Genomic DNA, 15,986 nt, shown 5'->3' on the forward strand with positions numbered 1-15,986 from the left:
GTCAAAAGTGGAGCCGTCAGCGAGGAGGGAAGATAAAGAGTGTTAGAGCAGTGATGACATCAGAGGTAAATTCTGCATACCCGCTAGTAGACAGGACAGTCTAATAGAATATGGCAAACTGATATTGGAACTTGACAATTCTCATAGTGGTACTGGGCACCTCTCCATGAGATACCCATGAGTGAGATGTGTGTGCCCGATCACAACATCGATGATAAGACCAGAAACCCAAACAAGGCTTAATAGTATATAATTTGTTATGAATAAACTCAGACCAACGTTGTTGCCAACAGTTGTGAAGATGGCTAGAGATTACAGCAAAATTGTCTGAGAATGGAATACGCCTATACGAAACGTGAAAGTCGTGTACCTCTGAAAACGCAGCAGAGTCCACCTACTCGTTGCTCTTTGCCCTGAACATCTACATGTCCAGGGACCCAGCAAAAAAAAAAAAAAAAGATTCCTTTGTGTTTGCTAGAAATGCGGCGCAACCAAGGTTGTATACCAAGAACTAGGGGATGAAGCGAATTAAATTTTTCGATAGCCTGCAAAGCAATAAAGGAGTTTGAAACTACCACGAATGTTGAGGCAGGACCAACCTTGCAGAGACACCTCCATGCAAACCCTACCGAAAATAGCAAAACACCTCATTGTTAATGATAAGTTTTCTGAAATCTCAAGGTTGCCTAGATGAATGAACCGTCTTTATAAAGGAGAGTGTAACCCAATTGTGACCAATATATTTCAGTGGTAATAAAATATAATTTTTTAAATTGTTTTCCATACTGTATTGTGTACATTAGCTATATAATGTAACTGTAATATATAAAATGACTAATATTTCTCTCTAGTGATGCAACAATGCTCAGCAGGGTCTGACAAAGACCCACTGCTACCGCTCACGGGATGAGCTGCGGGTACACAATAAATTAGGCCGCTCGGACAGTACACCTAACAGTGATTGTCTTAGTGTAGTACAGAGCAATTAAATTTAGGAAGCAAGAATCACCTTGTGATCAAGATAAGAGATATGTCAGAAAAAAATTAAGAGTTTACCCGATTGTGTTTTAATGATCACCAAATCACAGGGGAAAGAGCAGTTGAAGAGGCGAAGATGTTGGGAATTGAAATGAAATTCCCTTACATGGTAACGGAAATTCGATCATAAATACTTGAGGAGGAACACCGATAGCAGGAGCTTATTGTTACGACAGCGACCCTCAGATAAATTATTATTATAATCAAAAAGAAGCGCTAAGCCACAAGGCTATACAGCGCTGCAGGGTAGGGAAGGAAGCGAGGGTATTGGATGGCAGAAGGGAGGAGGGATGATCAGTAGGTTACAGAAAACAGCGGGGCAGGGGATAGTACGGGGGTAGAGGGTAGCAAGAGATTGAAGCAGAAAGGGCTGAAGGTATCAGAATTTGTGAAGTAAGTCAGTTGTTGTCAAAAAGTCAATGAGAGTGTCTGGATGAAAGGTGGGTCCATCAGTGAGAAGGGAAGGTAAAGAGAGAGCAGCGGAGCGAAGATGACGACGGAGGTAAATTCTGTGTGCTCGTTGATAAAGTGGGCAGTCCAACAGAATGTGGCTGACTGATAATGGAGCTTGGCAATTCCCACAGAGAGGAGCAGGGCGCCTCTCCATGAGATATCCATGAGTAAGACGAGTATGGCCAATGCAAAGACGGGAGAGAATAGTCTCCCAACCTCGACACTGGTGATAAGAAGACGGCCAGTAACCTATACTCGGTTTAATAGATTGAAGTTTGTTGCCGAGCATAGGAGACCAACGTTGTTGCCAACGGGTGTGAAGGTGGGAAGATATTGCAGCAAAATAGTCTGTAAATGGAATACCTCTATATGAAACTGGTAGGTCATGTACTGCTGACCGCGCAGCAGTGTCTGCCTGTTCATTGCCCTGTACGTCAACATGACCAGGGACCCAACAAAAAACAATGTCTTTATGCTTGGTAAAGATGTGGCATAGCCAAAGTTGGATATGGAGGACTAAGGGGTGAGGTGTATCAAATTTCTGTATAGCCTGTAAAGCACTAAGGGAGTCTGAGACAACCACAAATGATGACACAGGCATAGATGCAATACGGATAAGTGCTGTAAGGATGGCATACAATTCAGCAGTAAAAATACTAGCCGAAGATAGTAAATGCCCTTGTACGACGCTGTCCAGGAACACTGCTGCGAATCCTATGCCGTCAGAAGACTTAGAGCCATCTGTGTACACAGCAATGGCATGAGAATGAGAGTGAAAGTGGTCAAGAAAAGGAGAGCGGGAAGCGACCGTAGACAGTTGGGCTTCCGAGCAAGGGAGAGAGAAAGAACAGACTCGAACAGCTGGAACTTCCCAGGGGGGTAGGGAAAAGTGAGATGCTACATGTACATAGAAAGGTGGTAATTGAAGAGAAGACAAGAGCGAATGAAGGCGAAGAGAGAAGGGATGGAGTAAACAGGGGTGGTGAACAAATAAAGAATGTCTACTAATATCAGTGACCATTCTATAAATGGAAGGATTGCGGAGATCATGAGAGTATACATAGTAGCGAAGGCAATGGGCATCACGGGGATCAGATAAGGACGGAACGTTCGCTTCTGCATAGAGGCTCTCGACAGGGGAAGAGCGAAAAGCACCAAGGCATAAATGGAATCCTTGGTGATGAATGGGTTTAAGGCTAGAGAGAGTAGCAGGAGATGCTGCTGAATAGATCTGGTCACCATAATCAAGTTTCGATAAAATGAGGGTATAATGTAGGCGAAGGAGAGTTCGACGATCAGCTCCCCAGGAAAGATGAGCAAGGGTTTTAAGAAGGTTCAGCCGGCTGTGACAAGTTGCCTTCAGAGAGGTAATGTGAGGTTTCCAGGATAACCTACGGTCAAAGAGGAGGCCCAGAAACTTGACTGTATCACGTTCAGGGATACGGGAGCCATAGAGGTACAAAGGATGATCGGAGATGACAGAGCGTCTAGTGAAAGTAATTTGGTGGGTTTTAATGCTGGAAAATTTAAACCCATGTGTGGTGGCCCAATTGGAAACACGGTCGACTGCATGCTGGAGAGAAACTGTGATGAGGTGACAGTCAGCGCCTGCACAGGCAATAGCGAAGTCATCAACATAGAGTGATGACCAAATATTTGATGGAAGACTAGAGGCCAAATCATTAATAGCAAGGAGAAAAAGTGTTGTGCTCAGAACACATCCCTGGGGGACACCTTCAGCTTGGATCAAGTCCGGGGAGAGCACATTATTAACCCGAACACGGAAATGCCTGTCAGTTAAAAAGTTCTTAAGGAAGGATGGTAGATTGCCTCAAAGGCCTAAGGAGTGGGCTTGGGCTAAAATATTATACCTCCAAGTTGTGTCATATGCCTTCTCAAGGTCAAAAAATACGGCAATAACTGAGTGGTTATTCGCAAGGGCATTACGAACATACGTATCCAAGCGTAGTAAGGCGTCTATGGTAGAACGTCCCTTACGAAAGCCATATTGACGAGTGGAGAGACTGTTATGTGTCTCTAAATACCACACTAAACGTCTATTTACTAGGCGTTCCATCACTTTGCAAACTGCACTGGTAAGTGCAATGGGACGATAGTGGGAGGCTTCATGTCCCATAGTGCCTGGTTTGCAGAAAGGGAGAACAATGGCAGATTTCCACAGCTGTGGAACAACTTCTTGTGACCAAATAAGATTGTAAAGGCGTAATAGGACTGCAAGGGCTGACTGATGTAAATGTTGTAGCATACGAATATGAATGTCGTCGGGCCCAGCTGCCGATGATCGGCAAGCTGAGAGTGTTGCCTCCAGTTCTTCAAGTGTAAAAGGCACATTATACTGTTCTTCTCTGAGAGAAGAAAAGTCCAAGGGTGCTAACTCTCTGGGAGACTTTGAGGAAAGAAATGAGGGGCATAGATGGAGTCCCTGAGAAATACGGACCAGATGATTGCCAATTTCATTGGCAACATCTAGTGGGTTTGCTATATCAACACCGGCAACCCACAGAACAGGAGGAGGGTCAGGAGAATATATACCACTCAGTTTTCGTACTTTTCTCCAGACTGCACTCATAGAGGAAGCAGAGGTGATGGTGGAGACATAATCTCGCCAGCAAGTGCATTTAGCGTCATGGATGACACGGCGAGCGATCACACGCTTCTGCTTAAAATCAAGAAGTCTCTCTGTGGTTCTATTGTACCAGTACCTGCCCCATGCAGCACGTTTCAAACGTACTGCACGAGCACAAGCAGGAGACCACCAAGGCACGCATTTCTGAGAATGCCTGCCCGAAGTTTGGGGTATACAATTAGAAGCTGCGGTTAAAACAGAGGACGAGAAGAGGTGTAAAAGCTCATCGATGGAGGACGAAGAAGGAACCTCTCTAAAAACAGTTACTTGTGAGTAAAGGTTCCAATTTGCCTGATCAAATTGCCAGTGTGGGATGCGAAGAGGTGGTGAATATGAAGGGGAAGTAAGAATGATTGGGAAATGATCGCTGTCATGTAAGTCTGGGAGAACAGACCAAGTGAAGTCTAATGCGGCGGAGGAAGAGCAGACTGAGAGATCGATGCAAGAGAGAGTGTGAGTCCGAGGATCAAAATGGGTGTGAGTACCTGTATTAAAAACATGGAGGGGGTGGGTGGCAAGAAAAGCCTCTAACTGAATGCCACGGGAATCACAGTGAGACCCCCCCCAGAGGAAATGGTGGGCATTAAAATCGCTAAGTAACAGAATTGGTGGCAGTAATGACGAAATAAGAAAGGCAATATCCAGAATAGATAATGCCCGAGAAGGAGAGAGATATAAAGAGCAGAGCGAATACCACCTATGCAAGTGGATACGGGCTGCTGTGTAATGCAGCGAAGTACAAACAAATAGCTGATGGTACGGAATATCAGTGAGTAGAAGAAGGGCACTTTCATTAAAGGTCCCATCAGGAAAAGGATTTGAAGAATACAATAAATTATAGCCTGAGATGGGAGAGATAACAGAAGAGTGTAATTTTGGTTCCTGTAAGCAAACACCAACAGGGGAAAACTGGGGGAGTAACAACTGAAGCTCACCCCGATTACCCCTGAGGTCGCATATATTCCACTGTAAATAGGCCATGATTGGCAATGATAAAGATACCTGAAATCCGCAGGTAAGGGTTCCTACGGACTAGAGGGGTTAGAAAAGTCCACATGCGGAGGCAGTGGAAAATGTTCAAGCAGGGAAGGAATGGTGCGCTGTGAAGAAAGGAGTTGCACAGATGGAGCAGAGGAGAGAGAAGGAACGGAGGGTGGATCAGTGTCCATTGATGGTTTGGTCTCTGCAATATATTCAGAGATTGCTTCAAGTGTTTCGGAATTCAGAGACGTCGTATGGGAGACAATATTGGAAATGGTAGGGGTAGGATGAGTAAAGATTGGAACTGTAATGGACTGTACCAAGGTAGGGGGGGGGAGAAAGGGTGGAGGGAACTGGAGAAGCATGGAAGGGGACAGAAGAGGCAGAAACCTGGGAGGTGGCAGAAGAGGAAGAAACTTGGGAGGGAACAGGGGAGGAAGGTACAGTATGAGGAGGAGGGTGAACCTCTACACTTGTAACAGAGCCAGTGAGAGGGGAAGAACCAGGTACAGAGACAGGGAAGGTAAAATGAGGAGGTGGAAGATGGGTAGGAGGTGTTAACAGACCTTTTTTTGACTTTTGAGAAGTAGAGGGATGATTAGGAGGAGGTGTCATACGAGATCTCGTCGCTACTGAGGCTTGTGAGGGAGAACACGAAGAAGCGAGATCAGACTGAGGCGTTGAAGTAGGGACGTCTGAGCCTAGGACAGCAAAAGAATTAGATACAGAAGTGACTATGGGAGAGGTAACCACAGAGGTGGTTGCAGAAGATGGGATCCCAGAAGTGGGGGGACTTTTTGAAACACGGGAATAAGAAACACGAGGTAGTCTCCCTTGGAGGCGGAGATGAGAAACTACCATGGCATAAGGAAGACCTTCTGCCTCTTTGAGGTAACAGATTTCGCTCTCATTTAAGTAGACTTGACAATGGCGAGAGCATGAAGGGTGAGCCTCATGACAATTAAGGCAAGAGGGAGGTCGATTGCAAGACATATTAGAATGGTCATCGGCACCACAGACTGGGCATTCGGTGATAGATCTGCAATATTTTGCTGGATGGCCAAATTGCCAGCAATTTCTACACTGTTGCGGTGTAGGGATCACCTTTCGAACTTGTAACTGATGTCCTGCTACATAAACTGAGGATGGGAGTTCACGGCTGTCAAAAGTTAAACGAGACACATTGCTAGGGTATCGTCTCCTCCTGCGGGCAGGAAGAACATAAGTGTCAACCTTGAGGATTGGGAGATCTTGGAGTTCCAGCTGTTCAAGAATGTCAGTGCCACATGTCTGGAAATTTTGTTGAACTATGGTATGGGGCAGAATGACGGTACCACTACAAGAATTGAGGGAATGATGTTTTTCAATAGTGACAGGAACAGTATCGATATGGGAAAGACGAGAAAGCTCATGAGCCTGGGTAGCATTCTGTATGGTGATGATGCGCGTACCGCTCTTAAGAGCATGAAAAGAAATATCTTTACCAACATGGCGTAGGAGTGCCTTGCCAATACTGTGGTCAGAAAGATAGGCAGTAGAGGAAGTCGGTCGTAAAGTGAAGAATTTAGTCCATTGTGCAGTCTGAAACTGAGCGTGGAAAGGTAGTGAAGGACGTGTCGATCTTTTCTGAGAAAAACGAGGTGGAGAAGTATCATCAGCAGGTAATTGTCGTTGGCGTTTAGGCGTGGGACCAGAGGTGGTCCGACGTGGAATGGGCCGGCGATTCGAAAATTGCCGCACCATAGAGGGAGAGGCCGGAAGCATAGTCAGAGGAGAGTGAAGGTCAGATAAATCGAAGGAGTCAGTCGAGGCCTCAGTACCTGAAGCGGGTGAGGAAACAGTACCGGCAAGAGGTACAGAGGCATGAGGAGTGTCCGAAGAGTGGTCCAAAGATGAGGCGGGGTCAGAACGGGGTGCGGTATCAAGAAGGGGCCCGGGGGTAGCAGGTTCATGGACTAGGGCTGCCATGGTTAGGTTACTTCTTTCTTTTTGTTTTTAAGAAAAAAAAAGAAAAGAAAATAAAAATAAAAAAAAAAGAATAAAAAAAGGGGGGACAGGGGAGGGATAGTTCCTAGGAGGAATGAAAGGGTCAGAAATCTCCCTCCGTGCCCAACAGGACCTCAGCACCGCAAGTAGCGCAGATGCAGCATGGAACCCGTGCCATACCCTACCCATCATGCCAGTAAACCGGCAATCCGGGATAGCAACCTCACATCTGCCGAGCTACCTCGGTGGACAAAAGAGAGGGCGGCCAGAAATCTGCCACAAACCATACCTCCATCGGCCACCACCCCCGGAATCCGAAAGGTAGCTTCCAGAGATACACCCATCGCCCGAGACACACCCAAAGCCACCCTCCGAGATACCGGAGAGGGATCGGGACATCCCCAGGCAATCCAGATTCCATGGCAAACTATGCCACCACCAAGAGATGCACCCCGGTACCCTTTCCCCTACCTAGGAACTAGCGTACCTGTGGGAAAGAGAAAAAAAAAATCCCAATGGCCAAAAAGGAAGGGCAAAAGGGAGGGGTGGGGAGGAGGATGAGGAAAGGAAAAAGGGGAGGATGGGATAGGGAATGGGGGATTGGGGGTAATTAGGTTCGGTCTGAGGAAGGAGACCGACAGGTCTAATTCCTCAGACCAAGAGCCTCTTCACCACGCCAAGGAGCCCCCCTTGAAGAGGCCCTCAGATAAAACCTATAATCATGAACGGGAGTACAGTTATAGTAAATCGTTCAAGGCTGAGGTAGCGATAAGCAGATAGATGAATTATAATCATGACTAAGCACTAAACCCACAAGGGTTATACAGCACTGCACAGATAGATGAAGAGGCGAGAGCTGTAATAAAACATTTATGCACAAACATCTATTATTTCACTGTCGGAAATATTAGAATTGCAAAGGGGTACTCCGGGAATACGCAAGACTTGGGGGCATCTCATGGGGGCAGACGAATACTGAATAATGATTTCCCAACAGATCTAGTTATTAAATTATGCAATTGCTTTACTGCCACCTTTGTAGAGTGGGGCTATGTCTGTTCTTTTTAGTTTAGTGTGGGATGACCCCTATGTCCATGCTCCCTCTCCATGGAATGCTGAAGGCAGGTGACGGGCTTCTTGCAGTTCTTCATGAACACGGAGTTTCACGAGTCTAGGCCTGGGGCAGAGTGCGTGGATAACGCTTTTGACGTGAGAACTGGAATTAACCTCTCAAAAATTATCTTCCATTCCTCAGTTGCTGCTTGACCTCTACGGAAGGAACGTTTCCCCATGATTTTTAATATGTTTTTATTACCATCTGCAATGAGAAACGGGGCACTACCGACTGCTTACTTGGCTGGCTTTAGACCCTGTATATTTGCAAAGAATAATGTCATCGGACTGGTGGTATTGTTGGTACTGGGGGGGGGATTTTTTTCCGGCATTAGTATCTGTATCTGTTGGTTTGGAGTGGAGGCCACCGACTGTGGTTCCACTCCAGGAATGACTGGATTTGGTGTACAATTTCTGCCATTTCCTGCCAGTTTTTTTTCCTTCCTGGCACTAAAAAACCTCTCCCTCTTGAGTGGCTGTGGCTACCCAGGTTTTCCCATGGCCTGGATGTTTTGTATCTTTTTGTCCCCTTTAGATGGTGTGCCTGGCAATTTAAGTTATAGCATAGTCTTTCCTGTACTGAAGAGGTACACATTTCAGGGTGAAAAAGCTTACAGGAAGGGAGTCTGCATTTTCCTGTTGTCATATGGGCACGGCATTTTCTAGGGTGGTCATAGTTGCACGTCCCATCTGTTTTTCCAGATTTCCCATGTCTGCAGATACCAAGTGCACAGAATGTGCACAGGCTTGGTTTCCGTTTGCCTTGGGTTTCTGTGACTGTATTCCCTGTTGGTGCATGTTTACCTGTCTTATTCCTATCTTCCCTAGCACCAACAATGGAGCTCCCATCAGTTGTTTTTGGTAATATATCCTCACTATTGCTAGTGGAGTCCTCTTGTTTGCTATTTCCTGTTGTATTTCTTGTTTGCAATATTGGTTTTATCTTATCTTTGACTACACTTGTTTCCCCACTACGGCTCCTGTCTCCTATGAGGTCATTTATATGCATTCCTTCCTGCGTATAATTCCCGACTACCTGGACAAAATCTCCACCATTACTGTCTCCCAGGACAGCACCTCCAGCTTCACCATTACTGTCTCCCAGGACAGCATCTCCAACTTCACCATTACTGTCTCCCAGGACAGCATCTCCAGCTTCACCATTACTGTCTCCCAGGACAGCACCTCCAGCTTCACCATTTCTGTCTCCCAGGACAGCACCTCCAGCTTCACCATTACTGTCTCCCAGGACAGCACCTCCAGCTTCACCATTACTGTCTCCCAGGACAGCACTATCAGCCCCACATTTACTGACTTTACTGCAAGGACGGTAGGGAAGGTCACCCTGTTCTCACTGTGGGTTTTTTGTGACTGAGGGTAGGCACAGCCAGCTGGCTGGTCAGGGCACTCAAACTGGTACAAGTGATTCATGCCTTTTAGTGTAAGTTATGAGAAATAGTGTAGTCACTGACATAAATTAATGTCTAACTCCAACTCAGCTTAGATATGTATAAATAGTAGTGTATAGTACATTAGTTTGTGGAGGCTTCTAGATTAAGTCTTACAAATTAAAAGTATATATAGAAATGTGGCACCTCCTATAGGCATATGTTGCTGCTCGCCACTTCCCCCTCCTTTCCTCCACTTGTAACGGTCTGGAAAATCTGAGTTACGTGATTTTTAACGGGGGGTTCAGCCCCCATAATCTCCATGAGCCCCCTGAAACCACTGCAAATAATAATAATAACAGCAATAATAATAATAATAATAATAATAATAATAATAATAATAATAATAATAATAATAATAATAACAAAAATAATAATAAAAGCAACAACAATAATAATGTAATAAAGTTGGTAGAATTACCGACAATATATAAAGTAAAAGGACACAAGTGCAACTAATGTGACATTTATTGTGGCAACGTTTCGCTCTCCAGGAGCTTTATCAAGCCATTACAAACAATACATGGACACAGAGGATATATAAAGGCTCAGAGTGAGGTGAATACTAGTGAGGTACCATTTCGATGTTCACTAGTGGTAGTAGTAGTAGTAGTAGTAGTAGTGGTAGTGACAAAAGTAATACAATATGGTAGAGCAATTAATTCGTACATGAGTAAAAGGATATAAAAGCTATTACTTGGGTAACATAAAAATAGGTTGGACAAATATAAACTGGAATGAGGCAGCTTGTTTCAGTGTTCACTCTCTGTGCTTTGTGTAGTATAACAGGAGAGACTATGTGATGGCAGGGTTTACTGTTTTCAGGAGGATTCTTGCTAAGACTTCGGCAGCTTCACCATCTCCGAAGTCTTAGCAAGAATCCTCCTGAAAACAGTAAACCCTGCCATCACATAGTCTCTCCTGTTATACTACACAAAGCACAGAGAGTGAACACTGAAACAAGCTGCCTCATTCCAGTTTATATTTGTCCAACCTATTTTTATGTTACCCAAGTAATAGCTTTTATATCCTTTTACTCATGTACGAATTAATTGCTCTACCATATTGTATTACTTTTGTCACTACCACTACTACTACTACTACTACTACTACCACTAGTGAACATCGAAATGGTACCTCACTAGTATTCACCTCACTCTGAGCCTTTATATACCCTCTGTGTCCATGTATTGTTTGTAATGGCTTGATAAAGCTCCTGGAGAGCGAAACGTTGCCACAATAAATGTCACATTAGTTGCACTTGTGTCCTTTTACTTTACACAACAATAATAATCATAAATAATAGCCCAACTTGAAGACAGGTCTCCCAGCATCCCCTCTAACCAGCCTAGCCCCAGTGAGGCCCCAATATACATACATAGTGGAGACGCCACTGCATGTAATTCAGATTCTCTTTCTGACTTCTTACTAACGCTTACTGTATTTATTATTATTATTATTATTATTATTATTATTATTATCGAAAAATGGCGTTAAACCCACTAGGGTCATACAGCGGACGCTTCATGTAAAGTATCTCAGTGTGTGGACTGCCTCCTCACTCCTGCAGAGGAGGCAATAGGGACTGATCCGAGCCCCTGGGGGTTTAGCGCCGCCCTTTGAACGAAACAAAATCAATTAAAATCTACCTACTTTCCCAACTATATCTTTCGTACTTTCAACTACCGTGCACACCTCTAGCCTCTTGATCCAGGCAATTATGTGGCACCTTTGTGGTACCTATGTGGCACGCATGTACCTATATGGCATCTCAGCTGTGTGCCATAAACCCACATGGTGTTTCAGATAGCCATTCTGATAAACATTCCTAATAAGAAGGTCAGATTCTATCCCATCACTAGTGTCACTTGTATATATTATACTAGTGTCACTAGTATATATTATACTAGTGTCAATAGTATATATTATACTAGTGTCACTAGTATATATTATACTAGTGTCACTAGTATATATTATACTAGTGTCACTAGTATATATTATAGTGTCACTAGTATACATTACACTAGTGTCGCTAGTATATATTACACTAGTGTCACTAGTATATATTACACTAGTGTCACTAGTATATATTACACTAGTGTCACTAGTATATATTACACTACTGTCACTAGTATATATTACACTAGTGTCACTAGTATATGTTACACTAGTGTCACTAGTATATATTACACTAGTGTCACTAGTATATATTACACTAGTGTCACTAGTATATATTACACTAGTGTCACTAATACATATTATATGTAAAAATTTGTGTGGACTGCCTCCAAGTGAGTCGCCTACCCTGGCAAACTCTGTTGACACCGAGCTCTGAGGTGGGTACCTCAGCCTCACAAGTGGCTTATAGGACAGATTTTTACAAATGACTGATGTTGCAAGAAACTCGCCTGCATGCACGTATAAAGGACTAACTTACTTGGTGTTGCAGCATATATTCTGATCTTCAACTTCCCTAAGCTTAGCCTTAGCCCCTTTGGACTTCCCCTCAGAAACCACGTGCAACCAGGAGCCTTAATTCCTGCAATATTCAATCGTTATTAGTGACCTGCCTGCACCTCAGAAATTCCTATATCCAAGGGGGTGTGTATCCCCTAGTACAACTATGCAGACACGGACACTAGCTTCTACATAGACGAGAGACACTGGTACTTACTGGGCATGCACTCCCAGCTGCAACACAGGCCCACAGATCAAACTCACTCACAATTCTCCCCAGACACTGGCCAGAAATCTACGAGATAAAGTGGAGGTTTTGTCTTACTGTATGGGCCTGACGGAGGAGGTCATCTACGGTACATCGAGGTGCCTCTACCAGATTTCCCCAAGTCTCGAATGTGAAGACACGTGGGGGGCGCCGTCTGCTGATCACGGCACGTCTTGTCCAGTTGGTGTCTGTCTTAAGAAGAATGAGCTGGTCTCTCTTCCTCATCTCTTCGTTCAAACTAGGGCTGCCAGTTCTCCCTAGCTAACTTATCCTAGTGTTTGCCTACATTATCGGCCTATTACTACCTATGTTAAGGTCTTAGGTCTACATTATTATTATCTACAGTTGCCTTAGTAAACCTAATATTAATATACTAACAGTAAAACTACTTACTCCTTCCCTGAAGAGTAAATCTATAAATAAATAAGTGCCTACCATCAATTGCCAACCCGGGGAGAGAAATGTGTTTATTTGGGAGGGTTTAAGGGCCACCCAGCTCAGCCATTCCATTACGGCCATGCTGGATCTGTCCTGTGGAACTTTAGGTACCAAATAAGTTTCCACATTACACTAGTGTCACTAGTATATATTACACTAGTGTCACTAGTATATATTACACTAGTGTCGCTAGTATATATTACACTAGTGTCACTAGTATATATTACACTAGTGTCACTAGTATATATTACACTAGTGTCACTAGTATACATTACACTAGTGTCACTAGTATATATTACACTAGTGTCACTAGTATATATTACACTAGTGTCGCTAGTATATATTACACTAGTGTCGCTAGTATATATTACACTAGTGTCGCTAGTATATATTACACTAGTGTCACTAGTATATATTACACTAGTGTCACTATTATATATTACACTAGTGTCGCTAGTATATATTACACTAGTGTCACTAGTATATATTACACCACTATTAACACTGGTACATATTACACCACTATTAACACTGGTACATATTACACCACTATTAACACTGGTACGTATAACACCACTAGTACATATAACTTCACTAGTAACACCAGTACATATTACACCACTAGTATCACTAGTACATTTTACACCACTAGTATATATAACACCAGTACTATAGTAAGAATAGTACATATTACTTTAGTACATATTAAAACATTAGTAACATTAGTACATATAATACCAATAGTAGCACTGGTATATATTACACCACTAGTACATATAACACCGTTAGTACATGACACCATAGTACATATAATACCACTAGTACATATAACACCACTAGTAAGATAAGATTTCGTTCGGATTTTTAACCCCGGAGGGTTAGCCACCCAGGATAACCCAAGAAAGTCAGTGCGTCATCGAGGACTGTCCAACTTATTTCCATTGGGGTCCTTAATCTTGTCCCCCAGGATGCGACCCACACCAGTCGACTAACACCCAGGTACCTATTTGCTGCTAGGTGAACAGGACAACAGGTGTAAGGAAACGTGTCGAAATATTTCCACCCGCCGGGAATCGAACCCGGGCACCACTAGTACGTATAACACCACTAGTACATATAACACCACTAGTACATACAACACTAGTACATATAACACCACTAGTAACATTAGTACATATTTGATATTTTCCTAGTTATACTTCATCACATTCAACCTAATCACTAGTGATTCACTAGTCGTACGAGGATACTGCCTCGTCACTCTCCCAGGAGTATACTAACAAGTGCTCGTCACTCTCCAAGGAGAGTGACTACCCACTTTTTTTTTATGGGAAGAGCTGCGGCAGTTGTTTTTGTTTTAATATAATTATACATTTAGAACATGTATTTTAATGGGGTTTTTGTAACCAGCCTCACTGCAGAAAAACGTAAAGAAATGGACATTGGAAACCCTAGGAAAATGTATGTTGTGACATAAGGATTAGCGTGTACGGTCAGAGTAACGCTGCCAGTCGCATGATTACACTGTTTATTACAAACATAACACGCACATAGAAGAGTGAGGCTTACGACCATGTTTCGGTCCGTCTTGGACCATTTACGAACTCACATGTGATTCTGTAAATGATCCGAGATGGACCGAAACGTCGTCGTAAAAAGCCTCTACAAGACTTATATTATTATTATTATTACAATCAAGGGGGAAGCGCTAAACCCGGAGGATTATACAGCGCCTGGGGGGGGGGGGATGTGGAAGGCATTCAGGCTTAATTTGGGGAACTGGAGCACAGATCCAATTCCCTAAATCAAGAGCCCCTCACCAACATCAAGGAACCTTCCTTGAGGGGTACAAGACTTATAACATAATAACATCTTTATTTACTACAAGTACATGTACATGGTATACAGTCCTAGCTGACAACAATGACATACTACTATATAGAAACCATGTGGCATCACCTGATGTATTAAATTCTCCTGTACTCACTCTAACTCATCTAATGACCATATGAACTATGTATTATTGCTAATCTAATCTAATCTAATTTGTGGCTAGTGGCCTTGTGGCTAAAGCTCTCGCTTCACACGGCGAGAGTCCGGGTTCGATTTCCGGTGAAGGGGTAGAAACACTGAGGGTGTTTCCTTACACCGGCTATCTATGTTCCCCATCAGTAAAATGGGTACCTGGGTGTTAGTCGATTGGTGTGGGTCGCATCCTCGGACAAAACTGACCTAATTTGCCCTATATGCTCTGTATGTGCAGGCATCAGTAACAGCCTGGTTGATCAGGCTCTGATCCACCATGAGGCCTGGTCACAGACCGGGCCGCGGGGTCGTTGACCCCCGGAATTCTCTCCAGGTAAACTCCAGGTAAAAACAAGCTGCTTTCTGTACAGTAGTATGTCAATGATATCAGCTAGACCTGTATACCTTGTACATATACTTGTAGAAATAAAGATATTATTATTCCAGTCACGGTACCGTGCCTTTTGTTCTTTATTACACTGTTCTTATTATACATGTTCAGAACATGTATAGTAAGTCCGTCTTTCAGCAGCTAGGTGTGTGTGAAGAATATTTGGTCAGCTTTGTAAATGTTTATGTCGAGAAACTATTGCCCTATACGTTCGCTAAATTTGTTAACATTCTCACGATATCGTAATGACACGATTGCAAACAAACCATACCACGAACGGGGATAGAACCCGCAATCAGAGTCTCAAAACTCCAGACCGTCGCGTTAGCCACTGGGTCAGCTAGCCACAATAAGATTTATCCAACTAGTTATATTTCTACACCAAAGGAAGGTTAGCATAGGCACCACTGTGACCACAAATGCAAGTTTTTACAGACGAATCTCCAGCTAGCGTGGCCGTGACGAACTCTAGCTCACGTCCCCTCAAAGCCGTCAACAAGACTGTCTGGTCGCAGGTTCCATCCCCACCCGTGGTATGGTTTGTTAACATTCTTGCAGTGTTATGTAATCGACAATTGTCCCGTTATCAGCAGAGTGCTACTCTTGTGACTGGTGGAGAAGGATTGTTGTGTTTTACCTTTTTCCTCTTCATATTATATATTAACTGCGTTCCTTATTATCAAGAAACTCAACAATTTCGTTTATATGCTTATTTACCTACATAACCGTAATTTCCACAAC

The 15,986-nt window shown here is 43.6% G+C and overlaps 1 protein-coding gene across 11 annotated transcripts in view; it reads right to left on the reverse strand.

Moving 5' to 3' along the window:
- The window catches only part of LOC128686396 (putative gamma-glutamylcyclotransferase CG2811), a 105,017-nt gene that overhangs the window by 20,291 nt on the left and 68,740 nt on the right, over positions 1-15,986 (reverse strand). The window contains exons 1-2 of one of the 11 annotated variants that reach the window (XM_053773291.2): positions 15,517-15,535; positions 12,449-12,579 (exon numbers count right to left, since the gene is read on the reverse strand). The exons of 1 other annotated variant lie outside the window; for it this stretch is intronic. In XM_053773291.2, coding sequence (XP_053629266.2) covers positions 12,449-12,474 — 26 coding nt within the window. In that variant the 5' untranslated portion in view covers positions 12,475-12,579; positions 15,517-15,535. Of the gene's footprint in view, positions 1-12,103; positions 12,206-12,448; positions 12,580-14,028; positions 14,144-15,516; positions 15,536-15,650; positions 15,811-15,986 lie in introns of those variants that run through there. 9 more of the 11 variants (XM_053773289.2, XM_053773300.2, XM_053773294.2 and 6 more) reach the window with 9 other exon arrangements.

This window comes from Cherax quadricarinatus, chromosome 17 (assembly GCF_038502225.1).
Source record: "Cherax quadricarinatus isolate ZL_2023a chromosome 17, ASM3850222v1, whole genome shotgun sequence".
NCBI classification, from domain to species: domain Eukaryota; kingdom Metazoa; phylum Arthropoda; class Malacostraca; order Decapoda; family Parastacidae; genus Cherax; species Cherax quadricarinatus.